General features: G+C 34.5%; 1 protein-coding gene across 1 annotated transcript in view; it reads right to left on the reverse strand.

Annotated features, from left to right (window-relative positions):
* The window catches only part of LOC127736699 (hemicentin-1-like), a 41,120-nt gene that overhangs the window by 9,188 nt on the left and 13,035 nt on the right, over positions 1-18,897 (reverse strand). Inside the window, exons 12-19 of the mRNA XM_052247286.1 lie at positions 17,981-18,277; positions 16,965-17,264; positions 16,072-16,377; positions 15,426-15,722; positions 14,906-15,160; positions 13,821-14,108; positions 6,810-6,938; positions 5,969-6,117 (exon numbers count right to left, since the gene is read on the reverse strand). Of these exons, the coding sequence (XP_052103246.1) occupies positions 6,032-6,117; positions 6,810-6,938; positions 13,821-14,108; positions 14,906-15,160; positions 15,426-15,722; positions 16,072-16,377; positions 16,965-17,264; positions 17,981-18,277 (1,958 nt within the window). The 3' untranslated portion in view covers positions 5,969-6,031. The remainder of the gene's footprint in view (positions 1-5,968; positions 6,118-6,809; positions 6,939-13,820; positions 14,109-14,905; positions 15,161-15,425; positions 15,723-16,071; positions 16,378-16,964; positions 17,265-17,980; positions 18,278-18,897) is intronic.

Below are 18,897 nucleotides of genomic sequence, written 5' to 3' on the forward strand. Positions count from 1 at the left end.
TATTTATAGAACAACTAATCGAAGAATTCAAATAGAGAAAAATATTCAACGAGTGACCGAACAACACATTAGTTCACGATAACGCATGAGTTAATTATCAGTGTTGTTCGGTCACGAGTTAAATATTTTTCGATATTTGAATTCTTTGATTTGTTATTCTTTTTATTACATTGGCAAATGGTTTTTTTTTAAATTAAAGTGGAAAACGTAAGGAACTATATCTTTTTCTACGCATTTACAATTTGTTTTGATCCGACGTTATCGACGTTTTGACAACGCCTATTGTTGTATGACGTCAGAGGAGTGAAATAACCACGTTTATTTCACATGTGAAATTATCAGTTTTTATTTCACTGGGAAATCAATGTAATTCCTTGCAACCAATGTAAACATTATATATATGTAGGACTCTAAAGTGCGATGGTATTCTAAGGTGCGATGGTCACGCTAAAGTGCGACGGTCTACGCTAAAGTGCGATGGTGCCAGACGATATGATGATATGACACGCTAAAGTGCGATTTTATGACGCGCTAAAGTGCGATAGCAATAAGTTCAGGCAATTGTTTTTGTGTTTTTTTTCCTGTGTTTCTATTAATTTCTTTGTTAATTGCTTTATTATAAATCATGCCGTTGTCTTTCTCTTTTGAAATGTTTCTACTGGTCATTGTATGAACCTTTATGACTTGCTATGCGTCGTAGGCTAAGCCTCCACGTTGATGGCCGTACGGTTATTAGTTGCAACATTAACGACGTTTGGTGTTGGGTGGATATTTGTCTCATTGACAGTTGGTTGTACTAAATCTTCTTATTTTCATTTAATGTACGATTGTTGTTAAAAAAGTGAAATGATTGCATTGCAGTAGCTAGTAGTAACTTTATGAACTGTCTCAAGCCAAAAAACCTACAGCTGTAATTCAGTGGTAGTCGTTTCGTTGTTGCTGTATTTCATATTTGTTTTTCGTTTATTGTTTTGTAAATGAATTAGGCCATTATTTTTTCTCGTTTGAATTGTTTTACACTGGTCATTTTGAAGCCCTTGTAAACAAAAATTAGCCAAATTAAGTTAACCTCTTCCAGAACCGACCAAAAATGTTCCGGATTGGGATCATTTGGTTTCTCTTTTTCTTTTTCGCTGTTTAATAAAACCCTGGACAAACATTCTTGTTTTCCGGCATATGAATGACTTCGTTTGTACAAACGGAGTGTAGTGTCAGAATGCTCATTTTCGTAAACAATCGCACTTTTGCGGAAAAACGCACTTTAGCGTTGAACACACATTGAAACGAACTATAATATAACAATGGCCATTTTCCTGACTTGGTACAGGACATTTTAAGAAAAAAATGGTGGGTTGAACCTGGTTTTATGGCATGCCAAACCTCCCGCTTTTATGGCAACGTCAAACACAATACCAAAACGACAACATCACATGACAGGACCACAATACAAATAAATGGGAGAACATATAGGACAAAGAAACACACGAATAATAGCTAGCAGAAGGTACTAGGCTTAAAATTCAATACGCCAGACGTGCGTCTCGTCATCACAAGACTAACCAGTGACGCTCAGATAAACTAAAGGCTCTCAAGAGCCTGTGTCGCTCACCTGGTTCTACTTTGGTTTTGGTAATCATGTAGAAATAGATTAAAATCATAACAGATACCCTAATAATGAGTGAGGCCAAATTTGGTTTAATATTGGTCCTGTAATTTAATAAAAAATCCTGGTGGCCATCTTGAACAGTAAATCGGCAACAATGTAGCAACACTTAATCAAAACCTCATAAGAAACATTTATGCCATGTTTTGGTTTCATTCCATTCAATGCACCTCAAGAAGAAGCATTTGTATGTATTTCCCATAGGGTCTTATGTTAAAGGAAGTCCCCCCATTGGCGGCCATCATGGATGAAGGATCAGCTTCAAAGTAACAAAACTTAGTCAGCACCTCATAAGGAACATTCATGCCATGTTTGGTTTCAATCCATTCAGTATGTGGTTCTCTAAAAGAAGACATTTGTATGTATTGTCCATAGGGTCCTTTGTTAAACATTGTCCCCATCTGGCAGCCATCATGGATGAAGGATCAGCTTCAAAGTAACAACACTTGGTCAGCACCTCAAAAGGAACATGCATGCCATGTTTGGTTTCATTCCATGCAATGGTTCTCTAAAAGAAAACATTTGTACGTATTTCTCATAGGGTCCTATGTTAAACTAAGTCCTCCGCTGGCGGCCATCTTAGATTATGGATCGGCTTCATAGTAACAACACTTGGTCAACACCTCATAAGGAACATTCATGTCATGTTTGGTTTCATTGCATTCAGTGGTTCTCTAAAAGAAGACATTTGTATGTATTTCCCATAGGGTCCTATTTTAAACTAAGTCCCCCGCTGGCTGCCATCTTGGATGATGGATCAGCTTCAAAGTAACAACACTTGGTCAGCACCTCATAAGGAACATTCTTGCCATGTTTGGTTTCATTCCATTCAGTGGTTCTCTAAAAGAAGACGTTTGTATGTATTTCCCATAGGGTCCCATGTTAAACTAAGTCCCCCGCTGGCGGCCATCTTGGATTATGGATCGGCTTCAAAGTAACAACACTCAGTCAGCACCTCATAAGGAACATTCATGCCATGTTTGGTTTCATTCCATTCAGTGGTTCTCTAAAAGAAGACATTTGTATGTATTTCTGATAGGGTCCCATGTTAAACTAAGTCCTCTGCAGGCGGCCATCTTGGATTATGGATCGGCTTCAAAGTAACAACACTCGGTCAGCACCTCATAAAGAAATTCATACCATGTTTGGTTTCATTCCATTCAGTGGTTCTCTAAAAGAAGACATTTGTATGTATTTCCCATAGGGTTCTATGTTAAACTAAGTCCCCCGCTGGCGGCCATCTTGGATTATGGATCGGCTTCAAAGTAACAACACTCGGTCAGCACCTCATAAGAAACATTCATGCCATGTTTGGTTTCATTCCATTCAGTGGTTCTCTAAAAGAAGACATTTGTATGTATTTCCCATAGTGTCCTATGTTAAACTAAGTCCCCCGCTGGCGGCCATCTTGGATGATGGATCCGCTACAAAGTAACAACACTTGGCCAGCACCTCATAAGGAACATTCATGCCATGTTTGGTTTCATTCCATTCAGTGGTTCTCTAGAAGAAGTTCAAAATGTAAAAAGTTAACGCCGACGACGGACGACGACGGACGACGCCGGACGACGACGGACGACGGACGCCAGGTGAGCTAAAAAAGTTTGAAAGCCAACACAAGTACAAAGTTGAAGAGCACCGAGGACCAAAACTTCCAAAAAGTTGCGCCTAACACGGCCAGGATTTTCTGCCTGGGACAAGAACATCCTTATTATTTAGAATAATTTATAATTTTGCAAACAGTAAATATTATAAAATGACTATATAATAGATATACATGATAAAACCAAAGTGGGGACTAACTAGAGAATAAAAACGGATACATTAAATAAAACAACTTAATCCAACATATAAAAATACACAGCCGAGTTAGCTAAAGCCTCAACGCACAAAGTGACGTCACATTTGAAATTCTAAAAAAAACACACAAATTGACGTCACATATGAATTAAAATGTCCTTAAAATCATAAATCGCTCAAACGTGTCTGATTTCACATCCCCCAAGCGTGTCCGATAATTGTTATTCGCCAAAAAGTGTCCACTTAAAGACGCCTGAACGTCTCAAAACTATTAGCGCTATTATATCCTCAGTGACGTCAATAACGTTTACGGTAATTCATTCTACGATTGAAGATGTTGGGATCCTAAAAAGAGATCAAAGCCGCATTCAAAGGACATGAATGCTGAAGTTTTTTAGGCACAATTGCTGGAAATTAAAAAGGAACAGAGTTGAAAGAAGAACATCCAAAATTTATTAGCACTTATTTGTTCAATGCCGGTTGTTCATATTTATCATAATTGCAAGTTTGATTTGAAAAACATATAAATTAACTCTTTACTGTTGATTGCTTAATGTCCAGTGACAAATATTACATGAATATTTAGAGCAAACACAAACAAATGCCAATTAATTAGTTTTGTACAGTTAAATTCAGCGTTTACTAGGTGAATTCTTTTGTACTCCATTGATGTCTAACTACATGCATATTAATGATGTTTGAGAATATTGCACTGGTATTAAGTTTTTTTTGGTTCGAGCATCAAAAAAGAGACATAAACATGAGGAATACGTTTGCATGTATCATTAGCATCCCTGATACCAACCTTATAATTCATAACCGTTATTTCCTAAAGGTATCTTTAAAATACGTTAAAAACTGTATGCGTAAATTCCAATATTAAATGTAAGTAATTTTGAATATGCATCATCCTTTTAACTGTCGCATTACGTTAAATCGATTGTGAAAGAGGTAATAATCGACTAGGAAAAAGTAAAGTATTAACTGATTGTTGCTTGTGGCAATTATTTCATGCATATCAAATACAATGAATTGATTGATTATTGGTTGTTAAACGTCCAGTGGCAAATATTTCATGCATATTCAAAACTAGAACATATTAACAATAAAAACATAAGGAAGGTCTATCTCTTCTTACACGAGATTTCAGGTTTAACATCCCCCACTGGACGTGGCTACGTAATTATACATCCCATATAGCCAAACAGACGCCCAACTTTCGCAAGGATTTAACTGTCGGTTTTAGGAAGACCTTATTAACCATATTTCTGTTCTCCAGTCACACTTGAGGGTAGGACTATAGATGAAAGAGTAAATTAAAAGGAGTATACTTCAATAGAAGAACAATAACAAAATTATATATAATATTGGTGGACAATTTATTGTTACTTGAAGGCCAAAAATTAACTTAATTAAATTAAGCGTTCATAAAAAGAAGCGATTAGGCTCTATATGGACACGTTTGGGCGTTCTCAAAAGTGACACGTTTTGGCGCCCTTTAGCACCTAGACATGTTGTGCAGTTCAGTGACGTCATATGGACACGTTTGGGGGAATCGGACACGTTTGGGGGATGGACACGTTTCTGAGTGTTACATATATCCAGAGTAATTCATTTTCATAACATTTATCTTTGTTTTATTTTTAAGTTCAGAACTCATAAGTTTTAAATATAATAGACATCACGACCAAATTTGAAAATATTGAGATAAGTGTGCATTGTTTATGCAGTTCTGAGAATCAGATTCTTAATATATAGGAACACATATGTGCCAACATTCTGTCTATACTTATATTTTGTCATTGCACAAGGTCATGATATTTGACGTATTTACACTAAATCTGTTGGATGTGTATTGTTTGCTATTTTAGCCTGGAAAACATGATTTATGTTTTAGTTCTAATTGCCTCTGAGTCTTTCCAACTGGAAATATTTTTTTATATTGTGCTCTTACATCTCAGTCAAATGTTAGGGGTGTTTTTAGTCCTACCAAACATGTTTAACCCCGCAACATACCTAATAGGCTTGTCAAAAGCCAGGAGCATGTAATTCAGTGGTTGTCATTGGTTGCTTTCTGTCCTATTTAAATTTTGTTATGTTCTTTATCCATAATCCGGGCGACAATTTTCTTGTTTGAATTGATTTATATTTTGTCTTGTAGTGGTCACCTTTCATAGCTTTTTTTTTCGGTACTTATATTGCTTATTGATGAATGCTGCATTAGTAAAGTTAATTGTTAATTTCCACTTCATTTTGTCAATGATGGATAATTGTATCATTGCTTAATACACTAATGTTTTCATCTTGACACTCAAAGAAGAGCTTTGGATTTTACAATTTTATAAAGGAATTTCCGATTTGAATTTCCCTTACAGCTCGGTATTTTTGTTATTTTATTTTTAATGAAATAAATCAAACTAGAAATATTCCATTACTCAAAACTACAAAATATTGAAACGTTAATTTAAGTTACATTTTATAGTAAAGGGAGTTTATTTAACTTACTTATCATACTTAAATGTTGGTATTTCTAATTTACGGAGTGAGATAACCGATTCATCAGGTTCTTCATAGTACACAGGTATCTCTACTCTTAGGTGCTGGTTGTGGACTAATTCTTTCTTTCTTACCGCCACACAAGGACGCACATTTATCTGAAATTATTATATTATTAATTGATGAACGTTGGTTATCTTTCAATGTCAATGATAAAACAGCATGCAAAACAAATAAAAGGGTCTTGAAATATTATATGGATAAGTATTGTCCACTTCTTACGAATTATTACCTTGATTTGTCTAGAGTCTTTTTGTGTTGTTGGGGTACTGTCTCAATTTCAAAACACTTGTATCTTATGTTATACATATACGTTACAAAATATATATTGAAAACGAACACAATATATATATAGATTCTACCACTGCCTCGAGTGTGATACGATATTTATCACCTCGAGACAGTTAAATTTTTAAATTTAAAACGCGAGGCTCGCCGAGCACACTTATATCACGTCACAATTTAGGCCAATTCTGGTTCTCGTTTCCAACCAGTTTGATTGCCGATAAAAGAGGGGCGAAAGATACCAGAGGGACATTCAAACTCATAGATCGAAAATATACTGACAATGCCATGGCTAAAAAAGAAAAAGACAAAAAGACATATAATAGTACACAAGACACAACATAGAAAATTAAAGACTAAGCAACACGAAACCCACCAAAAACTGGGAGTGATCTCATGTGCTCCGGAAGGATAAGCAAATCCTGCTTCACATATGGCACTCGTCGTTTTGCTCATGTTATTACAAACCCGGTAAATAGTCTTATAAGAATAAAGAAATACGTACCTTGACAATAACAGCATACAATGACTCCGATCACCAACAGTACCACAAAGACACATGCTAAGATGATTGTGACTATTTCGCCTGTACTTATTGTTGAATCCGGATTTAATGCAGCTGCAGGGTCTGAAACTACAAAGGAGATTATACACAGTAAACCTTTGTCAGTCAATATACCAGATAGTTCATTGCTTTCATCATATCAAATCTTAGCAAAATGATACCCACGGAAATAAATGAATGTGCCTAATATTCCAATGATTATTTAAGAGAGTTGAAAGATACCAGAGGGACATTCAAACTCATAAGTCGAAAACAAACTGAAGTCACGTCTTCCGCGACTATTCATGACGTTAAAACACTTGATCCCTGGGATGTGTTTTAAATGATTTTAGTCTATGCTGGACGATTTTTCATTACTAATTGTATTTGGCTTTTAACTAGCTTTCAGTCTAGCTTTCAGTAACTGCAAGTACTCTCAAATCTTTCTTTCGTGTTAATTTGACCTTTTGATACAATTCGTTATGCATTTGTGTTATTCAATGTTTACTTATTTTGTGTCATATCTCGTCTCACTATTCTTAATATATACCACATTTAATAAGTATTAAGTATGAGGATAAATTTTCACTTCTGTTCTCGTACTATGAACAACAACGTATTTACATTGTGTCATAGATCAAAATTGTTGTCATATGTGTGTTTACGTGGTTTTTTGTGTGTGTGTAAATGTGTCTTTTGATTGGGTAAAGCCATTATAATTGATATTTCAAAGTGTGTCCTTCTATGTTGCGATGTTACATTCAGGTTAAGGTGAATGTTGGCGCCTGTTTAAACGTTTCAACCCAGTGCATTTGTTTGCATCTTTTCTAAGTCAGGAACCTGTTGTTCTGTAGTTGTCGTTTGTTAATGTGGGTCGAAAGTGTTTCTCGTTCCTCTTTTTTTATTTCGATTAAATTTGCTCTTCCTTTTTAAATGGTTTTACACTAGTAATTTTCGGGCCGTTTATAGATTTTTGTTCGTAGCGGGTCAAGGTTTGGTGTTGAAGGCCGTTCTTTGACCTTATACACATTGTGACTCGGACGGATAGTTTTCTCATTGGCACTCACGCAACATCTCCTGATATCTATTGAAGACGCCATTGCTAAAACAGACCAACAGACAAACATTAGTACACAGAACACAAATAGAAAACTAGATAGAGCAACAAGAACCCCACCAAAAACCGGTGGTGATCTTAGATGCCCCTGAATGGTAAGCAGATCCTGCTCTTCATGTGCCACCCGTCATATTGCCCATGTTAGTACAAACCCGGTGATAAGTCTAATTCGGTAGGTCAAACTTCACACATGAATACTACAGTTGGAGTACAATAAAAGATACAGAAAGGATAATTATATTTGTGTTTATCATTATAGGATAAATGATTTCATATTGTTTTATTTAAACTAACATTGATTTTGTTTACATATTGCTTTGTATGTACATTATCAGGACTATTTATCCTACATCATGTCGATACTGATTACTTAAGTATTGGCATCGCACATGGTCATGCGTTCCTCAGACTGTGTATGATATCGTTTACTAAATGTGTTCTGATTGATACTCTAGTATATGAGCAGTAATTGGCTTTGAATTAGCTTTCAGTTAATGTGCGTATAACGATGATTTGTGTCTAGTGTTGTTTTTTTTCCGCCTCGTACCGATCTTAATGTTGAGCCAATTGCAACTGATTCTTACAGTTCAATCTCATATTGTGATGTAACACTTCTATCCTAGATTAGGGGAGCGTTGAGCCCTCACAAATATGTTTAACACCCTCCTAGCATTCTTCATGTGCCTGTCCCGAGCCAGGAGCCTGAAGTTAAGTGGTTGTCGTTGGTTCATGTCTGTTTTATGTTGTTTTTTAAATTGATTTGTAAAAAAAAGGTCGTAGGTTTTTCGTTTGAATTGTTTCACTTTTATGCCGGGGCCTTCTATAGCCGACTATACGGTTTATGTTTATCATATAGTTGAAGGCCGTACGGTTGCATACAACTGCCTACATCCACTTCATTTGAACAAATTGAATAAACTACATTTATGAATAGCTAAGTGAGACAAACAGAAATCGTATACTGCTTTTCTTTTTAGATAACTGTAAAGGAATGTCGGAATGATATTATAAATGCAGATATATTATGAAATATGTGTATTATAATTTCAGAGACTCAAACACATCAAACAAATGGAAAACAACTGTCATATTTCTGACTTGGTGACGGAATTTCCTTATGTAGGAATAGTGGATGAGACCTGGCTTTAAAGCTGGATAAACCGCTCACTAAACGACACATCTGATAAATTTAAATTATCAAATTAAAACAAAAATCAACATTTATTTTAATCCTGTATCAAATATAAATTACCAGAAGTGTCAACATTTGAAGAGGAAATACAGCTTCTTCATTAGGATGATACAAAATCATTCAGAAGATACCTCGATTGTTCTAAAAGAGAAAGGCGAAAAATACCAGAGGGACATTTAATCCTAAGTCGAAAATGAACTGACAACGCCATTGCTAAAAACGATAAAAGCTAACAGAAAAACAGCAGTGCACAAAACAAAATATAGAAAACTAAAGAATCAGCAACACAAACCCCACCAAAAAAACTAGTGGTGATTTCAGGTGCTCCGGAATAGTAAGGAGATCCTGCTCCACATGTGACGCCCATCATGTTCCTCATGTAAGTACAAACCTGGTTATACAATTCTGCTCAAGTTGATATTAGGGGCGTATGAAACTTGCAGTGAGTTGAGAGTTTTTTTTGCTCCGTGGTGAAGGCCTCACTGTGACTTTGAGATGAAAAACAGCAAAAAAAAGAGCTGTGCCTTTGCTTAAGTGTGTTTTTTGTTGTGCATGCACTTATTTTATGTCATGAATAGATACCCTTTATCTTTTGTTTCGTGTAATGTGTGGAGTTCGTAGAAAGTTTCCCCGTGCTTGATAGGTATAAAGATATAAGAAGATGTGGTATGAGTGCCAATGAGACAACTCTCCATCCAAGTCACAATTTGTAAACGTAAACCATTATAAGTGAAAGTACGGTCGTCAACACGGAGCCTTGGCTCACACTTAATAGCAAGATATAAAGGGCCCCAAAAATTACTAGTGTAAAACCATTCAAACGGGAAAACCAACGGTCTAATCTATATGAAACGAGAACCGAGAAGCACTTATGAACCACATCAATAAACGACAACCACTAAATATCAGTTTCCTGACTTAGGACAGGTGCAGACAAATGCTACGTTTTAAGGTACCAACCTTCACCCTTACATGAAACACTGCTCCTTTCAAATATAGATTTAATTCGTCTTCTAGCAATTGTTCCACTACCAAACTGTATATTCTCCTTACTAGAACACTTGGTTAAATCAAAAACCTCATAATAAACTTTTCAAATAATGCCTTTGAAAATAGTGGAATTTATTACTTTTGGAGTGTAAAACATTCGTTGGAAGTATTTAACAAGTTGCATGCTTATATTGGTGATTTTGAATCTATACAAAGTTAAGATTTTTATACCCTATATATCACTTTGCCTCATATTCATTTATATTGGCTTAATTCACACACCTAATTAAATGGGCATTTAAAAAGTCAAAATGCAAATATATATGTTCAAACTCTTTTAGGTAATTTTTTACCACGAATGTGACCTACCGAATCAGACAATTTACTGGGTTTGTAATCATGAGCAATACGACGGGTGCCATATTTGAAGCAGGATCTGCTTATCCTTCCGGAGCACATGAGATCACCCCCAGTTTTTGGTGGGGTTCGTGTTGCTTAGTCTTTAATTTTCTTAGTTGTGTCTTGTGTACTATTATATGTCTGTTTGTCTTTTTCTTTTTTAGCCATGGCATTGTCAGTTTAGTTTCGATATATGAGTTTGACTGTTCCTCTGGTATCTTTCGCCCCTCTTTTAGTAACAACAAACAAAAAAAAAACTATGCAAATTTGATCTGCTTTGATACTATCCTCTAAATATTACTAGATTTTTGTTCGCTTTGGAGAATACGTATATCGTCAAGGTATCGGAATTCCAATGGGAACTAACTGCGCCCTTCTTATTGCGGACCTGTTTCTGTATTGTAATGAGTTAAAATTTATGACTAAAATCAGCAAAGACCTATCGAAACAACATCTGATACAAAAATGTGATAATACTTTTAGATATTTGGAGGATATATTGGCTCTCAATAATGACGACTTAAGTATGTACACTATAGAGGTTTATCTTGTTGAACTAACTTTAAATAAAGCTAATACTAATTATGACTACTGCCCTCTCCTGGATCTTGATATCTATATCAATAACGTGAAGTTTAATACAAAAATTTATGATAAAAGAGATGATTTTTCATTTCCTTTTGTTAATTATCTATTTTCATAGGTGACGTTCCCTTATCACAACTTGGTCGATTCGCTCGTGTATGTGACAACATATTAGATCTTACCGAAAGAAATTTATGTATTTCTAAAAAAATATTACACCAGGGATTTTGATATCACAAACTAGTTAACCCATTTACTAGATTTTATCATCGGTACAAGGACATCATTCGTAAATATAAATCAACATGCAGACATCTTATTAGTTCAGGTATTTACCATCTAATTTTGGTTATGTTCTTTAAAGTGCACAAACATGTCGGCATAAACCCCAAAAGCTAACAAAACCTTTAACAAACTTATACAGAAGGGATATAGTTACGATACTTTATATGTCATTTAAGATGGCATATTTTGGCTTCAATATTGATTCAGTAATAGGGTCTTTGCATCGGAAATAAACACATCTATTTAAAAACCAGTTGTTGGCATGATACGAGTTATGTTCTTCTCGTATATTTTATGATGATATGATACTAAACCCCTAACGGGAGGGGTTGTGCTTGATATTCATATGATGAAGACATAATCTTTCTATCAGTTTAGTTGAGGTCTGGAGCTGGCATGTCAGTAGTTGCTAGTAGTCCTTTGTTAATTTATGTATCATTGTCACTTTGCTTTTTTGTTACTTTTTCTGACTTAAGACTTGGACTTCTTTTAAACTGAGTTTTACTGTGCGTATTGCTGTGTGTTTGTTTTTCTACTTTGGCTAGAAGTATAGAGGGAGGTTGGAGACCTCACATTTCATGTTTAACCCCGCCACGTTTTCGCGCCTGTCCCTAGTCAGGAGCCTCTGGCCTTTTTAGTTTTGTATAATTTTTAATTTTAGTTCATTTATATATTTTGGAGTTTAGTATGACGTCCATTATCACTTAACCAGTACACATTTTTGTTTAGGGCCAACTGAAGCACGCCTTCGATGTGTTGAAGACCAATTGGTGGCCTTCGGCTGTTTTCTGCTCTTTGGTCGTGTTGTTGTCTCTTTGACTCATTCCCCATTTCCATTCTCAATTTTATTTTCTGTATTTGTTAAGTTATGATGTAGTTATTCTTAACACAACCCCTTTTATGTGTGCCACATCATTCTCTCAATATAAGACACACACTACCTACTATTGGTTCTTATTCCTATCCACGTTTAATTTCCACTTCAAACATGTTATGGAAGCGGGATCAATATACCTGTATTTATATTTATACATTAGACCCTACTGCACTGGTTACCAGAATTGTTTTGACCGGGCCTGATAAGATAGTGTTTGTAGTTGTAAATCTTATTTTTTTCTGTTGTATTCTTGTGTTATGGGAAAGATTATTAATCACCCAGTTCATTTATTAGATTTTAGTTTGAGTCAACTAATTTCATACGATTTATTTGGTTTACAGTTTGATATAGAAGAAACACCGACATAGCTAGATAATACAATTAGTTATCTAATTACTACCACAGTTTTATATTAATTAGTATTGTAATTTACATTGTTATTAATTAATGTTATATGAGTTTTACAAACCTAATCTTTAATTCTATCCTATTTTTGGGAAATTTTTAGAAATTCAAATGTGACGTCACTTTGTGCGTTGATCTTTTTGGTTAACTCGGCTGTGAATTTTTATGTGCTGGTTTATGTTGTTTTATGTATCCGTTTTTATTCTGTAGTGAGTCACCATTTCGGTGTTATCATGTTTATCTATTATATAGTCATTTTTATAAATTTACTGTTTGCAAAAGTATGAATTATTCTAAATACTAAGGATGTTCTTATCCCAGACAGAAAACCTTAGCCGTATTTGACACAACTTTTTGGAACTTTTGGTCCTCAATGCTCTTCAACTTTGTACTTTTTTTATCTGAGCGTCACTGGTTAGTCTTGTGTGGACGAAACACGCGTCTTGCGTATTAAATTTTAAACCTGGTACCTTTTGTTTCTCTGTCCTATATGTTCTCCCATTTATTTGTATTGTAGTCCTGTCATGTAATGTTGTCATTTTAAGGTTATATTTAACATTGCCATAAAAGCGGGAGGTTTGGCTAGCCACAGAACCAGGTTCAACCCACCATTTTTTTCTTAAAATGTCCTGTACCAAGTCAGGAAAATGGCCATTGTTATATTATAGTTCGTTTCTGTGTGTGTTACATTTTAATGTGTTTATGTTTTGTCGTAGTTCTCTTATATTTGATGTGTTTCCCTCAGTTTTAGTTTGTAACCCGGATTTGTTTTTTTCTCAATCGATTTATGAATTTCGAACAGCGGTAAACTACTGTTGCCTTTATTTTTCATCTTATAAAGTCTATCCAAATTATTTGTTGGAAAGAATTCCGCTCAAACCGGTGATAGGGGCCGTCTCAAACTTGCAGCGAAGTGGGAGTTTTTTTGTAGCTCCATGTTGAAGGTCTCACTGTGATTTTAAAATTGAGGAACAGCAATAAAAGCGCTGTTCCTATGCATTTTTATTTGTTTTTGTTGTGCATGTACTGATTTTGTGTCATAGATAGATACCTTATATCCTTTTTTTCTATTATAAGTCGTATTAGGTATAAACACTTTTTATAATGATGAATGTCACTTACATGATGTTTCAACGGACAGAGTGACAAATGAAGAATTGCTTTGTCCCATGGAATTCAAAACTGAACATGTATATGGCCCCTCATCAGAAGCAGTCAGATTAATGATTGTAAGGCTAGGATTGGACAAGCTACCGCCTACGTATTTGCTACCATCAACAGTAATGCCTTGGTTTCCTTTACTCCATATAACATTAGTAGCTGTAGGGTGAGAAACGTAGGAGCATTGTATTGTAATAGCTTGTCCGACGATGCCTTGAGGTGGCTGTGTTGTTGTTACATAGGGTATATCTGTGATTATAAAATAAGATTTCAATAACATTAATAATAAGAGTATTTTTTGGCGAATTACTAACAAAATTAGATATTTGATAATGCTTCATTAGTTTATATGCACTTTGTTTTATCATTTCGGTTTTATTTTATTCTACTGAGTTATGATTTAATTTTTAAAAAACGCATATGTCGTGGGACCTATTGTTTGAAACGTAACGCAGAGGAAAAATAAAAAAAAAAACAACAACTAATCTTTAACGTTCAATATTTAGTCATTGCCTTGATGTCAGATCATTCATATACAGTGGTTCATATAAATATCCAAGAGAATGATAATGCCCGTACCAAATCATGGAAAAGGGTGATTTTACTCTCTTCCAAATTCAGTGTGCGAGGTAATTAGATGAAATGTGTTTTTTCAAGTAATTTGCTTTATGAATGATATCTTTTAGGTATTTTGATTTTCTGTTATCATTGTATCGAAGTATATATTAAATGCTAATCATACCAACCGCAGATCTATTTATCTGAGTTTTGTGAAAGCGTATTTATTTAGCTGAATAAAATAATTTCTCAGATTGTTTTTTGTATGTTCTTTTTTGCTTTCGTGTTCAGTTTGCCTTCACAATGTTTTGATTTGTGAACAACTGTTGAGCCTTTGGTTAACAAAATGCACGTCTTACTAGTCACGATATATTATTTAAAAAAAAACAATACTTATTAATTATAAATCGTATACATATATAATCCAGTTGTTCAATAATTTATTTTGAAGAGTTTCTGCAATGATCTAATAATCAAAATATATTTACGTCTAACGTCCACTCGAACAGTTGCGTTTGAATTTCCATAGTTGTTTGAAGCCCTACATTGGTACGTTCCAGCATTAGTCCGTGTTGATGATGTTATCTGAAGAACAGAACCTGTGGACAACTGTGTATTGGAATTCTCTTTAAACCAGGTATATGTTATTATTGGACTGCCTTTGGCTGTACATGTAGCTGTTATAGCCTGGCTTTCATTTACAGTTATTTGACTGGGACTTATAGCAATGGATGTTGGTGGATCTAAAAACATTTAAAATTGTATGTAGAAAGAAGTTCAGCTTTATAGACCATTCATATAGGAGATAGCTGAATAATCATATGCTAGGTTTATTTGTGCTACCTTCTTTGCTTTAGAGTCCTTTGCAAAGCATATTTTACTTATAAAACTTACATTTGAGATTTTTCTTTGGATACAGAAAAGTACTATTTCAATGATTTGTTTTTATCTGAATTCAAAAATTAATTATTGCAATTATCTTTATCAAAATAAGATGATAAGATTTACCTCCAATGACAGTCAGGTTGACAGTATTACTACTTCCTGTTCCCACGATGTTTGAAGCCTGACAAAAGTACAGTCCTTGATCATCTGCTTGTACATTGTGGATAGTAAGAGACGGGTTAGATGTCGTTCCTCCGCTGTATCTGTTACTACTTATATCAATAGTTGTGTTGACATTATTCACAGTTCTCTGCCAGACTATCTGAGTAGCTGCGGGTGTTGACGTTACTGTACAGTTAATTGTCACAGAATTGCCAAATTCGACAGGGGACACATTTGACACTGTTACATTTGGGATATCTATTAATAAGAACATATCACATGATTACACTGTCGAATTACACAATCAACATTTCTTTAAGTTGCATTCAGATCTAAATAAGATTAATAAAATTGATCATCTAAAATCATGCATCCGATTAAATGAGTAAATGGAAAACACATGTACATTGCTTCGTGGTTTTTTTATGTTAGCTAACCATAATAATGTATTAAATTAATTCAAATGTGGATGCAGTCTTATCGATGCAGAAATCATATTGCTCATTTAATCTTAACATCTTTGAGCTTTTAATCTTGCACTTAACTTCTTTTATTTTTTTTACAATCATGTGTTGCTTCAACCACATCCACTCCATTGTATACTTACAAACGATAACATCTAAGAACGCCTGTGAGCTTTGACCTGTGCCAACAGCATTAGTTGCATGACATATATAATTGCCTTCATCAGATAAGTCTACATCAATGATAGTCAGTGACGGTGACTGTATAGTTGATCCGGAATATTTTGTGGAGGAAGCAGGATTTAGAGTTACTATATTGCCATTGTTTATCTTTCGTGTCCAGTAAACAGCAGTATGTGTAGGGATAGCGGACACTACACAAGCTAGGGTGATGTTATTTCCAATGTTTGTTGAGTAAGCTGTTTGGCCATCTGTTAATACAGGGACACCTAAAATAGAATTAATTGAGAAAATATAGAGCTGTAAAATGTATGGTCAAACTATAAAAGGGGCAGTCACTGGCTACAGATTATAGTAGAAGAAGGTGAAAACATGTATTTATTTTACATAAAACAAGAACAATTAGAACAATCTTCTACATAAGAAAATGCCTTTACCAAGATCGGAATATGACAGTTGTTATCCACTAGTTTGATGTGTTTGAGCTTTTGATTTTGCCATTTGATTAAGAATTTTCCGTTTTGAATTTTCCTCGGAGTTCAGTATTTTTGTGATTTTACTTTTTTTTTAGATTAGTCAACTACAATCTTGGAAGAATTACATATGTTTGTGTTCAAGTCAAATATCAATATTAAATGGTATAACTTATATTAAAATTATATGAATTTAAAGCACCATAAGAATGTTGGTTTGAATTGTTTCATTTTTTCATGTCGGATATTCATGGCTGACTTTACAGTATTTGTTTGGTGTATCTTTTAAAAGCCTATATGCTGTTTATTTTTGAATTATTATATTATGTTTAAATTGATTACCAAAACAGAAATAATGATTTCCTTTTAGAATATATACTTACTTCCAATTACAGTTAAAGGACCTTGCATACTTTGACCAATTCCAACAGGATTAGCTGCTAGACATATATAATTCCCAGCATCATTACTATTGAGATTAGTTATGGTTAGGGATGGTGTACTGACAGATGATCCAGTATATCTGGCGTTAGACATGTCTACAGTGAAAGTTGTACTTCCGAAAACTTTCTGCCAGTAAACTGAGGTAGCAGCGGGATTTGCGGATACAATACAACCAAGTGTAATATTATCTCCATAGTAACCAGTAAAAGATGTTCGAGTAAGACTCACAATAGGATTACCTGATAGAATAAAAGTTTTTTTAAAATAATCTTTATTTTGTCGTATAGATTATTAATAACAATACAAGATTAATTTGTTCACACATCGTTTTCAATTTAATGGAACTTTATACGACCTTTTTACAAGTGAGATGTTTATCCAGCTATAAAACCAGGTTTAATCCACCATTTGCTACTTAAGAAATTGTCTGTACCAAGTCAGGATTATGACACTTGTTATCCATTCGTTTGATGTGTTTGAATTTTTGATTTTTCCATTTGATTAGGGCTTTCCGTTTTGAATTTTCATCAGATTTCAATATTTTTGTGATTTTACTTTTTTTGTTGATGTACTAACGACAATCATTTTGTCTACGATATTATAAAACCTATTATGTTGTTATTTTAAATCTCTCTGTGGTACATAAATCATAAGAAATACAATTGATACAATCGCTTTATATCGTAACTGACGTTTAAATGCACCAACCTCACAAGCAGCTTTTTATTTTACAAAGGATATTCAATATCTAAACTTCATGTTTTGTTACAACTGAATATATAATCTTGAATGTGGAGCCATTTCAGCACTTAACAATTCAATCCAAATGAAGGAAGTCATTTTCTACGTGATCATTTCTTTGTCATTTCAAGTCTCAAACGCTTCACATACCTGCAAGCAATTGAAATGAATGTCCCCTTTCTAAAACTATCATGTTGAATTTATTTTTACTTACTGCCAGTAACATATAGGACAGCATTTGTACTCTGACCTGTTCCTACACTGTTGGTAGCATAGCAAACATATGTTCCCTGGTCTGATAACTGTGCATTTGATATTGTAAGGGAGGGTGAGCTGACTGATGAGCCACTAAACCTTCCTCCAATATTCACATTGGTTGATGGACCACCAGATATATACTGCCAGTAAACGGTGGTGTGTTGTGGGTTAGCGGTCACGGTACATACCATGGTAACAGAACCACCAATGTTTATAGTATATGCTGCAGTAGGCGTTGTCACAACAGGTATATCTGATAAGAATACAAAATGATTAAGAAATAATTGATGCAAGATATACTTTATTGTAGTTTAAACATGGGTAGGCATTATTTTCGTGATTATTTTTGCCCGAGCGATAGTGAGTGCTAAAATACCACGAATATAATGCCTACCCATGTTAAAACTACAATAAAGTATAGCTTGCATGAATTATTTCGGTTCTGATTAGGACAATTAAGGTCATTTCTATATCCGATGTGTATTAGTGTAGAGCGTTTGTGTAGGCTCTTCCATGAACCCCCCTTTTTGTTTGTAAACAATCAGACGACTGGCAATGTGTTTTTTCAGAGGGAAGGGTTTTGAACAGCCAGCATGAACGTTGTCGTATCTAGGTCAAATATGTCAATTGCGAATTGTAACGCATTGTATTCATAATTTGACAACATGTGCATCATTTAAGAGTTTGAAAGTGTTTTAAGTTAATGAAATATATTAAATGCATGCCAATTTGATAAAATTCATTTTTCTGCAGTAGTCAAATTACGCATGTGCAAACAAATTATATTGGATTTCGAGCATGGGCTTATTTACAAAGCGAAAGAAGCACGTCATATTAGAATTTTATTTTCAGTATACTCGTTTCTGATAATCA

The sequence above is a fragment of the Mytilus californianus genome, unplaced genomic scaffold (assembly GCF_021869535.1).
Source record: "Mytilus californianus isolate M0D057914Y unplaced genomic scaffold, xbMytCali1.0.p SCAF_1, whole genome shotgun sequence".
Classification (NCBI taxonomy): Eukaryota; Metazoa; Mollusca; class Bivalvia; order Mytilida; family Mytilidae; genus Mytilus; species Mytilus californianus.